Source organism: Ornithorhynchus anatinus, chromosome 3 (genome assembly GCF_004115215.2).
Source record: "Ornithorhynchus anatinus isolate Pmale09 chromosome 3, mOrnAna1.pri.v4, whole genome shotgun sequence".
In the NCBI taxonomy this organism is placed as follows: domain Eukaryota; kingdom Metazoa; phylum Chordata; class Mammalia; order Monotremata; family Ornithorhynchidae; genus Ornithorhynchus; species Ornithorhynchus anatinus.
The window spans coordinates 29524024-29538987 of NC_041730.1; the positions used below are offsets into that span (position 1 = coordinate 29524024).

Here is a 14964-nt window from a genome sequence, read left to right on the forward strand (position 1 = left end):
TATCCTCTGGTCTGACCAAACTTGAATCCTGCTGTAAAATTAACAAGGACTTGTAGACCTCAGAGTTACTGGTGCAAATATGGGATTTAAATATACCTTGTAAAATTAATCAAAAGGTTTCCAGTTTCCCAGATCATTAATAGTAATAATGATAATGTCATTATTATTGTTTTTTAAGGTATTTGTTAAGCACTCGTTATATACCAGGCACTGTACTAAGGTGCTGGGGTAGATAAAAGATAATCAGGTTGGACACAGTTCTTGTCCCACATAGGACTCACAGTCTTAATTTCTATTTTACAGATGAGGTAACTGAAGCCCAGAGAAGTTAAGTGACTTGCCCAAGGTCACACAGCAGGTAATGGCAAAGCTGGAATTAGAACCCAGGTCCTCTGACCCCCAAGCCTGTGCTCTTTCCACTAGATTATGTTGCTTCTCAATCCCTTGAGTAGCAATGTGGCCTAGTGGATAGAGTAAGGCCTGGGAGTCAAAAGGACCTGGGTTCTACTCCCAGCTCCACCATGTGTCTTCAGGGAGACACTTTACTTCTGTGTGACTCAGGTCCCTCATTTGTAAAATGGGGATTAAGACTGTGAGCCCCAGGTGGGACAGTGACTGTGTCCAACCTGATTAGCTTGAATCTACCCCAGCACTTAATACAGTGCCTGGACCATTGTGGGCAGGGAATGTGTGTGTTGTTGTACTGTACTCTCCCAAGTGTTCAGTACAGTGCTCTGCACACAGTAAGCCCTCAATAAATTCAATTAAATGAATGAATGAACATAGTAAGCCCTTAACAAACACCCTTAAAAAATGTTTAATCCAGCGGAGCAATCCTTTTTTCTGAATTTCGCTGCAGTATCTCCATTCCCACCCTAGGGGTCACTGTCCTTACAGCTCCAGAGAACCCTTCCTAGCAGATGGGGTCTCAGGGAGCGTAGAGGAATTCTTGCTAGGAGGACATAATTTTATCCTCCTAGAGAGATGCAGGGACTGGAGGTGAGGGGGAAGAAGGGGAGGAGGAGTCAGCCACCCCTGGCTGTGTATCAGGAAATTTTTATTTCTTGATTCTTATCTTTCCAAACCAACTGGGATTATCAGGGAAATGTCACATGCAGCAGATTTCTTGTCCTTATTAAATGGGAAGCAAAGAAAGAGATGAGGCTCATAAACTATGGCAAGGGCATCCTAGGGGTCAGAGCAAACCAACAAAGTCACACACCCCAGGAACATCATACCATGCTTAGAAAGCAAATCCCAAATTCTGTCTCCCATCCTTGTCCCCCCTCCCGCTCTCTCTATCCAGGCAAGTCACTAGATGAAGCATCTCTGGCCAGGGCCAGGCGATGGAAAAATAATGAAAACAAGAACCACACTAGTTGGTGGCATCTGTCCCAAGAGGAACAGAGTGTTTTTTGTCAAAGCTTCCCTCCCGAAGCTGGGCTGAGTTTGAACTCTGGCCATACCCGCCCTCCTGGTATTAAACCCAAATCAAGACTTCATTGTTCACATTTTAGTTTTACTACTCCAAGGGGGGAGGAGAAACTCCAAAAAAACACTGAAAATATACGGTCCATCTAGCAGGGCTCCACTGCCCTTTCCCCATGCCATGAATTTCTTTCTTTAGGAGAGCCAAGCAATGCTGAGGAAACTGGTGCTTTAGAATATGGCCTTTAGGGTTGGGACCAATGGAATGGCAAAAGCCCAGGATGCCACTTTTCTCAAAAGACTTCTGCTTTTTCCAACTGTACACTGTCAAAGTGTCTGCTGGAGATTTGCATGATTTCATCTCATTATCCCTTGTCCCTGCCCTGGACCAGCTCCCAAAGATTCCTTGTCTTCTTTAGAGCAGCAAATCAATCAATCAGTAGTGTTTATTGAGTGCTTCTGTACAGAGCACTGTACTAAGCACTTAGGAGCATTCAAATAGAGCCCGCAGACACGATCCCTTCCCTCCAGGAGCATATAAGGTGTACTGTACAGCTGATGCAGCTTTTCACATTTAGTGAATGCAAAAGGGAGCACAACTACCAACTCTGTTCCACTGTACTCCACCAAACACGTAGTACAGTGCTCCGCATGCAGTAAGTGCTCAATAAATACCAATGATTGATTGATTGTAACCTTCTCCTACTCAACCCCTTTCTCAATTTTATTGCTCTTCTCTGAAGCTCCTTCAAACAACTCCACATCCCAAGCTTGATAACTTCAAGGACTGGTTTTACCATACAGAGATGGGTCATGCAGGCAGACATGATCTTTCTTAAAATTTAGAATGTGGCCCCTACAGCCCAGGAACACCTGCGTCCTTGGATCAATTCAGTGTATGGTCCCCAGTGTTGTGGTCATGGTCACTACCACTACCTTTTGATTCACTGACTTAGGATAAATACTTGTTCTCCCTCAACACCCCCACGAGCGCAAAAACTTAGTATTTAAGCCACATCAGTAATGCTCAAGGGACCTCTGAATTCCCTAGAATGAAAAGATATCCCCGGGCTGACCTATGATGTGTATCTGCAGGAAGGAACCAGGCTGATTGGCTCTTTTATAAATGGAAGACAGCCATGGCACAGTTGAGTCGGCAGGACGGGGCAGAATAGGGGGTTCTGAGCTCTGGACTTCCTCTGTCACTGCTCTAACAGGGAATAAGGGAAAAACCACAGGATCTTCTGACACACAGGCAGCTAACCAGGGTGAGGTGAGATATGACCTGTTTTAAGTGGAGTTTTGTGTTCAGGAGAATACTTGCCAACATTCCTCTGCAGCAAAATCCTGTCTCCCTCTCAGCAGGGTCCATTGGATGGGGAGGGATCCCTCTTGGTGTATTGGTGGGGTTCTCTGTTTGGGGAAGCAGGAGGAAAGGGATCAAGCCTGGAAAGGGACAAAGATGAAGAGGTGATCAAATCAACACGGTGGGACCCCATCAAATTTAAGCCCAAATTTACATGAACCAAAGGGCCGCAACCCACTAGAATTTTGCAGCCTGACCATTTCTAGCCATTCTACAAACCAACACTAAGTTACTCAGCTGTATTATTCTTTGGATGCACATAAGAGCATCTTGCTAGTTAAGAAATGACCTGGGATGTTCTCTGGTACTGGCATTTTTGAGAGTTCAAAAAAATAATATAAAACAACTTAACTGCTAGAGCACTTTTTCTTTATATTACTTCTAAGTCCTTTGCTATCTGCTAGTTAAATCTGAAAAGGGTCCTCAGAAGGAGGGAGAAACTAAGAAACATCAGCAAGGAAGAGAAGCTCAACTTAACATTCTTTACATTAAGCTGCAAGTGCACCTAACAGGTAAGAGGATCCTGGCCTATCAATACCTCATTTTAATAAGGACTGTATAGAAGCAGCATTGCCTAGTGGATATAGATGGGCCTGGGAGTCAGAAGGCCCTGGATTCTAATTCTGACTCTGACACTTGTCTGCTGTGTGACCCTTGGCAAGTCACTTAACTTCTCTGGGCCTCAATTACCTCATCTGTAAAACAGGGATTAAGATTGTGAGCCCTATATTGGACAGGGACTGTGTCCAACCTGATTAGATTGTATCTATCCCAATGCTTAGTACAGTGTCGGGCACATACTAAGCGCTTAAAAAATACTATTAAAAAAGTGGGTTTTGCTGGGGTCCAACAAAGAGGAAATTACTCCCAGAAACTTGTCAGTAGAGCATCTGACAGAAGGAAATCTGATTCAGATAGGTAACTTGTTCCCTGTTTGAACAGGAAATGAAATAGAAGGCAGCCCCATGAGACATTGTCTCCTTAGCCGTAAAGGTGCAGGCCTGAACCTCCCATAGAGCTTTATCAGTCTTATTCTGAAGACACTAACAATACTGGAGCGGGCCTCTAACTTCCTTTTATTTCTTCAATCAAGCAGTGGCATTCATTGAGCGCTTATTGTGTGAAAAGCAGTGGACTAAGTACTTGGGAGAGTACAGTACAACAGAGTGGGTAGACATGCTCTCTGCTCACAAGGAGCTTACAGTTTAGAGGTACTCAAACCACATCTGGAGGAAAAACAAGACAGAATAAGGGTGCCACTCCATATTATACCCATGTTCATACAACAGGGGATGTCACTGAGTCTGCCTAATAAGGAACCTTAAATCCCAGCTGCCTCAGCTGCATTAAGCTGTCTCCAGAGTAGACAACAGGTGGGTAGCTCTTTAGTCAATCAATGGCTTTAAGTGCTTACTGCATGCAGAGCACTGCACTGAACAATTGGGAGGGTACGGTACAACAGAGTCGGTAGACATCCTATCCACAAGGCCCTCCCCTTTGATCCAGATGCTACAGTCAGGCTGGCTCCCAATACATTTGTCTTTCTAGCTCCACGCAAGGGATGACAGTGTTGGCTGCTTTCTTGACCAGGAAGTTAGAACAGCAGCAAGCTTGCTCAGTTGCAATCAGCAAAGAAGCGGGACCGACTGAGCAGAAGGAAATGTTTGCCGATGACCCTCTGGATCCCAGGGGTCCTCTGTTCAACATGGAGTCCCATATCGCAGGATTTCTGTCAGTATTTCACTCTCAATTGAACAGGGAAGGAAACCAAGAAGTATATGGGCTTTTTGTGGTGTTTTATTATTCATATTTGGATCAGAGTGTCATTTTATTATTTTGTTTTCTGTTGCATTGCATACGAAAGTCATAGGATGGAAGAGGAGGAAGGGAGAAAGAAAGAGCCAGTTTTCTCTTTCATCTATGTCCCTTTTTTTACCTTAAAAAACAGGCAGGAGTGTGTCAGTATCTCTAGACACAGTCAGGCCAAGGTCAGGCTGGGTCAAATGGTAAATGAAAGTGCAGAGGTGCCTCAAACCCCTTTCTCATCGACATCAGAATAGAAAAAAAAATAGCTAGAGGGGTTTTACCTTCCCTGACTTTCAAAAACCTTCCCCTGCTCCAGTGTCCTCATCTCCTCTCAGCTTTCAGATAATGGAAACTAAATCTCTCTGAAGCAGTTTTCTGCCATAGAAATCTTCAGGTAAAAAAAAGTAATAAAATACTGGACTTTAAATTTCCTGTTGCCTGAGTTTCTCTAGCATACTGGTTACCAAAATGAAAAAAAGAAGCATCAATAAATAAATGTGTTCTAAACACTAATCTTTAATCTCCGCAGATTTTTCAAGGCCCGGTCCCCAGGAGCTATAAATCCTGTGTGACCTTGTATTAAGGTCCCCGATGGACTGTAAGCATTTTGTGGGTAGGGTCCATGACTACTTGCTCTACTATACTTTCCCAAGTGCTTAGGACAGTGCTCTGAACCCAGTAAATTCCCCCCCCCCCCCAGTAGCACTGATTGATTATATTCCAAGTTTGATTGCCACAGGAAACTGAAATTCTTATTCACATGACAACAAAAGAGAATAACTTTCATGGCTGAAAAGGGGGGAATTCTCCCAACCCCAAAGGTGGTTCTGAGGGATGGCCACCATCTAGTGATGAACTGGTTCACAAATGCCCTCTCCAGCCACTCTGGAGCACAGTGAGATGTTTGATAAATTAGTGTTTACTTTGCCATTCATTCTCATCCACCCAAACAGTGATCCACCTGCTGATTTCAGAAACACTTCCCATGGCCTTCTCAGTCACTGTTCAATGATGCTACAATAAATAATAATGCAGGTAAACAAAGACTCAGTCTGTTATCTGATCGCCTTTGGGTGGAACCAACAAAACACACACACATACACGCAAACACACCAAAGCTGTTCTCAGAACTGCATTTCAAATGTGACTACATGGACAACGATTACTCTTCTAAACCACCATGATGAAACCTTAATGGTAATGAGATCAGATCAGTCCAGCTGCTGACACAAACTGGCAAGAAGAAATGCGTCTGGCCATCAGAATGCAGGTTAGTTCTCTCAGAAATCGGAAAAAGTGGTGTGGCCTAGAGGAAAGAGCACGGACCTGGGAGGTGAAGGACCTGGGTTCTAATCCCAGCTCTGTCAACCACTTGTGAGTCTGTGCCAGTGATTCTGGGTAAGTCACAACTTCTCTTCCCCAATTTCCTTAACTGTAAAATGGAGATTCAATAACTGTTCTCCCTCCTACGTAGACTGAGAGCCCCATGGGGAACAGGGACTTTGACCTGATTAACTTGTATCTACCCCAGTGCTTAGAACAGTGCTTGACACACAGCACTTAACACATACCACAAAAAAGAAAAGAGAAACAGCCCCACCCATCCAAAAACAAGGATCTTTGTCCAACTTATTCATTTTTAGGAGTGAATCAACAGTCTTCTCCATAAAACAACTGCAATCATAGCAACTTGGTGAACTCCACATCTGGCTATGAGCTGTTCTGATTTCCGACATTCAGCATCCCTACAATCCCGCCTCCCTCCACCCAGATTAGCCCATAACCTCAGACCAGAGAGAAAGCAAAAGTTGGAGCAGAACAGATCTAAACCAGGCACCTGCATTTAGAGAATAAGCAAGGGCTTTCTCCCACTTACTCCACTTCATCTGTTAGGCACATAGCCTTCAGACCTCTCCTTCACCCCTACCTTCTCACAAAGAGAGGGGCACTGGAATTGGGTGTTTAATAATTAGCCCCATACCAAATCCAAGCTTGCTGAGCTAAAGTTCTAAGGACACAGGCAGAGCCCACGCATCTGGGAACTGTATTCATAAATAGCTGCAGCCCATGCACTCCTCCCTCCCTCGCTCCCACTCTACCTTTCCAAAGTCAGCCCCAACTTTTCCTATCCATCACCTTGCTGCCATATGCCTCCCCTGTCCACTGCAACATTAGAGACAATAAGCCCCTTGCCCATGGGGCAGAACGCAGTTCAGTTCTCCTGACCTTTGCGTGGGAGACCACTGCAGGCCTTTTGTCCCAGCAGGCAGCGTGCCCATTTAGAAAGCAGGATGGGAGCTGCTGGCTGCAGAAGCAGCTTTATAATTGCGACCCACTTGAGCATGGCTCTAGGATCAATTATGCCACGCACGTAGCTCGGAACAAGAAAAGCAGTGAGGGGCCCCTGAGATCACCAAAGGTTAAAAATCAAAGCAATCTTGCTGGTCTATAAAGCACGATACTGGGCTGCTTGGCATGAGCAAGTGTACCTGATGCAGGACACGGGGTAAGAACCATTGCCTGCCTAGGCTGCATCCATAGAAATGAGTTATTGCTAATGGCCCTGAGTGCATCCCATGCTGATTTCTCAACAACGGCTCCTGAATCAAGGTGTATGTGACACTCGGGGGGCGGGGGGGGATATGGACTTGGCACATCCAACTATAAAGAGCCCTGACTACTTTAAGAACCCCTTACTGTTGCAGAGAGGAGTCGGGACTGCAAATTACTTATTGACAAAACACAAAGTGCCAGATTTTCAGTTTTTGCAAGTGCTAGGAGAGCCTGTGGGAAATATCTGTCCTCCTGCTCACACTACGTTTGACACCTATGTCTGCCAGTTTCCTCATTAAGTTCATCAAGGTCAGCAATCATCTTTTACTTTTATTGATTTTCCCAAGTGATTAGGACAGTGATCTGCACAGAGTACATATTCAATAAATACCCTTGGGTGAATGAATAAAATGAGTGTGGGTGAGACCGAATGACACTTGGTTTCCATGTTTTAACTCAAGAGCAAGACCCTAACTTGCTCACACCTGCTTTTCCCCTTTTCTCGTCTCTTGCCCTGATCATATCCTCTCACTGCTGACACCGTGTTCATGCCCTCCCTCCTCTTCTTTATCGGACAGACTATCACTCACTCTCCCCATCTTAAAAACCCTAATAAAATCGTATCTCCTCTAGGAAGACTTCCTTGACCGACCCTATCTGTGCCTCAGTTACCTCATCTGTACAATGGGGGTTAAGACTGTGAGCCTCATGTGGTACAATCTGATTACCCTGTATCTACCCCAGCGCTTAGAACAGTGCTCTGCACATAGTAAGTACTTAACAAATACCAATATTATATTATTATTTGTCCTCCCTCCTGCATCACCTAGACACTTGTGTCTATACCCACTAAGCACTTTGGTCTTCACCCCTTTCCCATCTCCACATCACTTATGTACACAGCCTTATATTCTGTCATTTCCCCATCTGTAATTTATTTTAATGTCTGTTTTCTCCACTAAACTCTAGGATCCTTGAGGGTAGGGATCATGTCTATCAACTCTATTGTATTATACCCTTCTGAGAGCTTAATAGATGCACTGAACATACTAAATGCTTAATCAATACCATTGCTTGGTTTTCTATACAAATGCAAATTTCTCAGGAGAAGGGCAATTTGGTCTTAAAGACATCATGTTATTTTTAGATTTGGTATGTATTTGGCTTTAATCCTGTTTCCTCTGGGGCATCCTCCACCCTGATTCTACTTTCATTTATGTTACATACTTTGTAATTTTAGAGGCAGCAGCAAATTTTTCGTTATGCAGTGCTTGGACAGAGGATGCTAATACTAAATGAAGGCAAATTCATTCTATTGTATTTGTGAGTGAACTGTGTACAAAAGTAGCTGCTTCCCATTTCTAGAACTATGCTATTTATTAGCCATAAATGTGTCCCATGCATTTGGGCAGATAGGTGGTAATCAAATCACAGCCTCAGTCCCATATGGGACTCACGATTGGAGAGAAAAGGGAAGGAAGGGGCCTTTTCTAAGTACCATTTCTATTCTCTTTAATTCCACCACGTAGGACCACAGCACTGTGGAATTTAACATTCTTCTGGGTCATTTATGTAAGGCACCTTGGGCTCTCTGCTTCCTCCATGTATACTGGTTAGCTTGATCACCACATAGCATCAATCAATCACTGCAAACCTGCCTCAGACTGGCATCAGTCATGCTACCAACACCTCACTCTAGGCTTCAAGGCTCTCCATCACCTTGCCCCTTCCTACCTCTCCTCCCTTCTCTCTTTCTACCACCCACCCCGCACGCTCCGCTCCTCTGCCGCCCACCTCCTCACCGTCCCTCGGTCTCGCCTATCCCGCCGTCGACCCCTGGGCCACGTCCTCCCGCGGTCCTGGAACGCCCTCCCTCCTCACCTCCGCCAAACTGATTCTCTTTCCCTCTTCAAAACCCTACTTAAAACTCACCTCCTCCAAGAGGCCTTCCCAGACTGAGCTCCTCTTCTCCCTCTACTCCCTCTGCTACCCCCCCTTTTTACCTCTCCGCAGCTAAACCCTCTTTTTCCCCTTTTCCCTCTGCTTCTCCACCTCTCCCTTCCCCTCCCCACAGCACTGTACTCGTCCGCTCAACTGTATATATTTTCATTACCCTATTTATTTTGTTAATAAATTGTACATCACCTTGATTTTATTTAGTTGCCATTGTTTTTACGAGATGTTCTTCCCCTTGACTCTATTTATTGCCATTGTTCTTGTCTGTCCGTCTCTCCCGATTAGACTGTAAGCCCGTCAAACGGCAGGGACTGTCTCTATCTGTTGCCGACTTGTTCATCCCAAGCGCTTAGTACAGTGCTCTGCACATAGTAAGCGCTCAATAAATACTATTGAATGAATGAATGAATTAATGTGTGGCAACTTTGCCTCCTGGGGTTTGCCGGGGGAGGAAGGGCGAAAAGGGGTAGGAGGGGGAGGAGTGGGGGCTCTTTCCTTCTCAAAGATGTAACTTAAAAGAAAAATAACATGGGCTTGATCAAGCAGAAGAGCCTGTGGTACTTCTTAGCACACTTTGATCAATTCACAGGCTAAATTGGGATTGGGACTGTCTCACCAGCACAAACCACAGATGCTCTTGTGCCTGGTACTGGGCTTTTCCTTCTTAGGGGCAACCCTGGTGGAGCAGGATTCAAGAGGGAACTGCTCTTCTCCATTCAAGATCTAGCACCCTGCCAGGACTCAACAAATAAGAAAGAATGATGCATTTAAAATATCATAGGTGTGTTTAATATAATCCCCCCACCCTCCACTCCCAGCACCAAACACAGATGTTGAAGGAAATGAAGGAAACAATGGCAATTCAACATAGAGCCAATGTGGGACATTCAAGCACCAAGTTTCTCCCACATGATATCAGATATGGGCAACTTGAGAAAGGGCTCAGAATGGTAATGCAGATGCCTTATTATTACATAAGGTGCAGGAAGAGCAAATTTATATCTGCCTTCAGGCAGAGCGAAAAACAGATCTGACTCCTTGGCTCACGTGCAACTTACTCTTTGCCAGGAATGTCTGATCAGAGAACATGAGGACTTTGGACGGGAGCCAGAATGGAGGCTCAGTAAATCTTTCCTGTGTACTCTATTAATTTAGCATTCGGTGAAAAACCTGTTTCAGAAGACAAATGTCACACCACCCCTGAGCCATGATGTATTCTCCAAGCTCCATGTTTACCTGGACATGAATGTGTACACAAGGGAGGGCGCTGAAATGACAGCGGCCCTGTTTTCTGGTCTGGCCCATCTATTTCTCAGGAGAACTCAGGCTGCAAGACAAGTGAAACGATCTCCTGGTCCTCATTCTACCCGTTAAAAAGAGAACACAGGAGAAAACAGTATAATCTCTAATGGCGGGTGATGTGGTGTCAGAGTTGGTTACTATTAATCTGTCCCTATCAGGAGGAGGGCTGCACAGTCCAGACATCAGAGAAGAAGAGTGTCATATTCAATTTACCTTCACCTGACCATACCAGCCACATCTACTGAATCCCCAGAAGGCAACTGCTAGTTAGAAAGAACAGCCTGACAGCATGGGATGAAGTTGGAGGGGAGGGAGAGGAGAACAGAGGGAAATATTACACAGATGTCTCCAGGAGGATTTGGTACAGCATCCGAGCCCAGTGCAGAGGGTCAGGGGTTGAGAAAAGAGGAGAAAAAACACTCTACTGTGTGACTGTTGGAATGAGACCTTGAAATTCCAGACAAGATGATGTCTTGGGGCTGGTTTATGAGCTGACAATCCCCTCTTCCTCCCTATGGACCTTTTCAGTTGCATGGGCTTCTAGTCTGCAGGTGCATTTTGCTCTCTTCAGGAGAGTTATATTTGAAAATGCCAAATGGGAAGTGCAAAATGAAAGGCAGAACAGATCCTTGAATACTCCCCTCCACCCTTTGGCAAGTTAGAGGTGGGTGATATGAGCTCATGTGAGAGTCAGAGCAGATGCTTCTGGAAGCAATGGGCTTCCACAACAAGTAAACAAACTTTCCCTTGCAATCCTCTTTGCTTCATGTCAACAACACATATCTCAATTAATCAATTCATTATGGTATTGGTTAAGCACTTACTATATGCCAGACACTGTACTAAGTGCTGGGGTGAATACAAGCAAATCACATTGGACACAGTCCCTGACCCACGTGGGGTTCCAAGTCTCAATCCCCATTTTACAGATGAGGTAACTGAGGCACAGAAAGGTGAAGTGACTTGCCCAAGGTCACACAACAGACAAGTGGCAGAGAGGGATTAGAATCCATGACCATCTCTGACTCCCAGACCCATGCTCTATCCACTATGCCATATCTTCACCTCAGACTATGCAAGAAATGCATGCTTAGAGTCTGTACCCTCTAATCAATCAATTGTACTTATGGAAGGCTTACTGTGTGCAGAACACTGAATTAAGCACTTGGGAGAGTACAATATTAACGAGTTGCTAGACAGGTTCTCTTCCCACAATGAACTTACAGTCTAGAGGGGGAAGCACTCATGATACCCACCCCTGTCCCAGCCCCACCTATACTTCTGTAAGTATATACTCTGCTTCCTCTACCTGTAATTTAATATCTGTCTTTTCCTGCTTAACTGTCAACTCCTTGAGGGCAGAGATCGTGTCTCCTTATTCTATAGTGTTCTCCCATGTATTTGGTAGAGTGCTCTGCACAGAGTAAGCACTCAACCAATGCCATGAGTTGATAGGGGCCAAGGGATGAGCCAGGACATGTAACCTCAGCACTTCAGAACCCGTTAGTCACAGCCATTGGCCCTAGGGTTGGGATTTCCAGAGGCTGAATATCCAAACTAAGCCTCCTACATATCTAGAGAAGCAGTGTAGCTTAGTGGAAAGAGCACTGGCTTGGGAGTCAGAGGATGTGGGTTCTAATCCCGATTTTACCACTTGTCTGCTGTGTGACTTTGGGCAAGCCACTTAACTTTTCTGTGCCTCAGTTACCTCATCTGAAAAATGGGGATTAAGACTGTGAGCCCCACATGAGAAAATCTGATTACTTTGGATCTACCCCAGCACTTAGACCAATGCTTGGCACATAGTAAGCACTTAACAAATACCATAATTATTATATGCGAAGCAGCATTGCTTAGTGGAAAGGACATTGTTTTGGGAGTCACAGGTCATGGGTTCTAACACCACCTCCTCCACTTAGCTGTGTGACTTTGGGCAAACCACTTCACTTCTCTGTGCCTTGGTTATCTCATCTGAAAAATGGGGATTAAGACTGTGAGCCCCATGTGGGACAATCAGATTACTTTGTATTTACCCCAGTGCTTAGAATAGTGCTTGGCACATAGTAAGTGCTTAACAAATACCATTAATATTATTATTATTGGAAATAGCCTAAAAATAAAATAAAAATGAGGCAGTATCTAAAAATGTGACAGCAAGCACGTGCCTAAATAAGTTAATCAAGGTTCCTTTAAAACAACGTAAAAAGGTAAAATACTGCTTTCTACCATGTCCAACAAAACTTTTCCACAATGGCTGGCTTTTAAACAAGCTCATTTATTTCTGGCCTCTTCAGTGATTGAGGATTATAATTTTTTTTTATATTAATGTCTGTCTCCTGTTCTAGACTGTACACTCACTATGGGCAGGGAATGTGTCTACCAACTCTGTTTTACTGTACTCTCCCAACTGCTTAGTAAAGGGACTCACTAAATACCATTGATTAATTGATCCTTAAAGTCCCTCCCCAATCCAGTTATCACCCTCAAAAAAGGGCCCAGGGAGAATTGTCCTTCAGAATCCAATTGACCCTATGTCTCCCTGCTAAAGCTGCCTCCAAACACTCCTGTCCCTGATCTCCATCAGCCAGAAGGACGCTTTCGGAATATTCAAGTCTTTTCTGTAGAGATCTTGGAGTGTAGAGGTGGAGACCGAAAACTTCAGTTCACCTTCCAGGGACGCTCATGGTTGTGAAGAGTCGCTCCTCCAACTCCCCACCCCGATGAAGTTGAGGATTTGTGGAATCCTCACAGTTCTTAAAGTTTTGATGAAATGCAATACGGAAAGGCTTGATGGGAGGCATATCCACCACCCTGTGTCTTCTGGGCATGATTCCAGTCCTACATATGAGGACTTAAGCGAATGGCAGTTGGGGTGAGAGGAATCACCCATCTACCCATCGCCTCAACACTCAGAACAAATCAGACCACTGATTTTGCCCAGAAAGTGGTTGCTAATAGGTAATGTTACCAATATAAACAGCACAGAAAAGAGATAGCTCATTTTGAATTGCTTTTACATAGTATCAAGAAACTTCAGGTAAAGCAACAAGACAGTGCTCAACACGAGTACTTTTCAAACGTGATATGCTCCAAGCACAATAAATCAACACTTTAGAGAAGTAAAAATGATCAAGAAAGAAAAATTCCAAGAACATCTCTTAGCAAAACTGTAAGGTTTGGTATTTATCTGGCAAAAGGAAGATAATTTTCCTTCTGAGTTGCTCCTTTCCACTCGTTTTCCTGAGTGGGGTTCTGAAGATTCTGGGTCATCCAGGGGCACACACAAGATATCTTTAACCTAGTCGTTCAGAGTCAAACACATAGCTTTAAGCTTTATGCAATAGGGAGTTTAATAAACACTTTTGCTGATCATTGGTTATTATCTGGTGACCAATGCCTGCCTCCTTGCTCCCGACCCCGGTCTTCGAAATAGAGCCAGTGCTATTTTGAAACGCAATCCCCGCCCCCTCCTTCTTCATTAGCGATGCCTCTAGGTCAGTGACAGTCCTAAAGATGTCAGTTAAGGACAATTGCAATGAAATTTTTGAAAATAAATGTGTTCAGTCTACCGAAACTCAAAGTGTCAATCTCTCCCTAAGCAGCTATCAATGCAATATTTTAAGACACTGGCTCTAAGGTCTGACACCAGAAACCACCTAGCCCTTAAGTACAACACTCTTTACACAGGGGGAAATGTAAACTCTCCCTGGGGCCATCCTTTGCCATTCATCTCAGCAGCGCTAATGCCTGCTTTCAGCCAAATTCTCTGACCTGAGAACACTACTAGGAGACTGTATAACCCAGCCTTCATCCCTGACAGAGCTGACTTGGGAGAGACAGTAGACTGCAAACTCACTGTAGTCAAGGATTGTGTCTGTCTATTGTTATAATGTATTCTCCTAAACCCCAGTGCTCCACACACCGTAAGCATCAATAAATACGATTGACTGACTGAGCTGTCATTTTACAGCCTTGTGAAAGCTAGCCATAGTTTATATGACTGATGAACCTATCTTTGCCATCAGTCTGCTCCAGAGGCTGATGTTAGCATTTTGGAATTTTAATCTGAGGGACAGCAGGGAGCCTAGAAGAAAGAGATTTGTGTGGGGGTGGGGGACGAGGACAGAGACAGAAAGAGAGGCATGGGTACAGGGCTATATTTAAACTACCCATAATCATCATATGTATCAGACTATTCCTAAGGGGCCAGCAATTTTGCTGTATAAAAGAAAACGGTTAGATCTTTGTCCCCTAGAAGCTACAGATACGAGACTAACAAGAATGTTCTTTTAAATATGTTGCTAGGGTGATGGTCATTTAAATGGCAGGATTTTTTCTGAGTAAAACTCCCTAGGTCAGACACCAAGTTGGAGGCAGGAATGAGATGACATCAGCATTATCTAAGTCTTCGGTGGTCTAGCTTTCCCTCCAGTAACTGTGCCACAGTTACTATTTCAGAGAAAAAAGAGAGGAATGATAAGGCAGAGAACAGTAGTGGGGGGGCAAACAAAAAGATATTCCATCAAGAACTCCAGGAATGTGAAAAAAACCCC

General features: G+C 44.4%; 1 protein-coding gene across 6 annotated transcripts in view; it reads right to left on the reverse strand.

Annotated features, from left to right (window-relative positions):
* The window catches only part of TRIM44 (tripartite motif containing 44), a 97978-nt gene that overhangs the window by 2171 nt on the left and 80843 nt on the right, over positions 1 to 14964 (reverse strand). For 2 of the 6 annotated variants that reach the window (XM_029059051.1, XM_029059043.1), the window contains one exon: positions 2753 to 2874. The exons of 1 other annotated variant lie outside the window; for it this stretch is intronic. In XM_029059051.1, coding sequence (XP_028914884.1) covers positions 2787 to 2874 — 88 coding nt within the window. In that variant the 3' untranslated portion in view covers positions 2753 to 2786. Of the gene's footprint in view, positions 1 to 2752; positions 2875 to 14964 lie in introns of those variants that run through there. 3 more of the 6 variants (XM_029059045.1, XM_029059047.1, XM_029059046.1) reach the window with 3 other exon arrangements.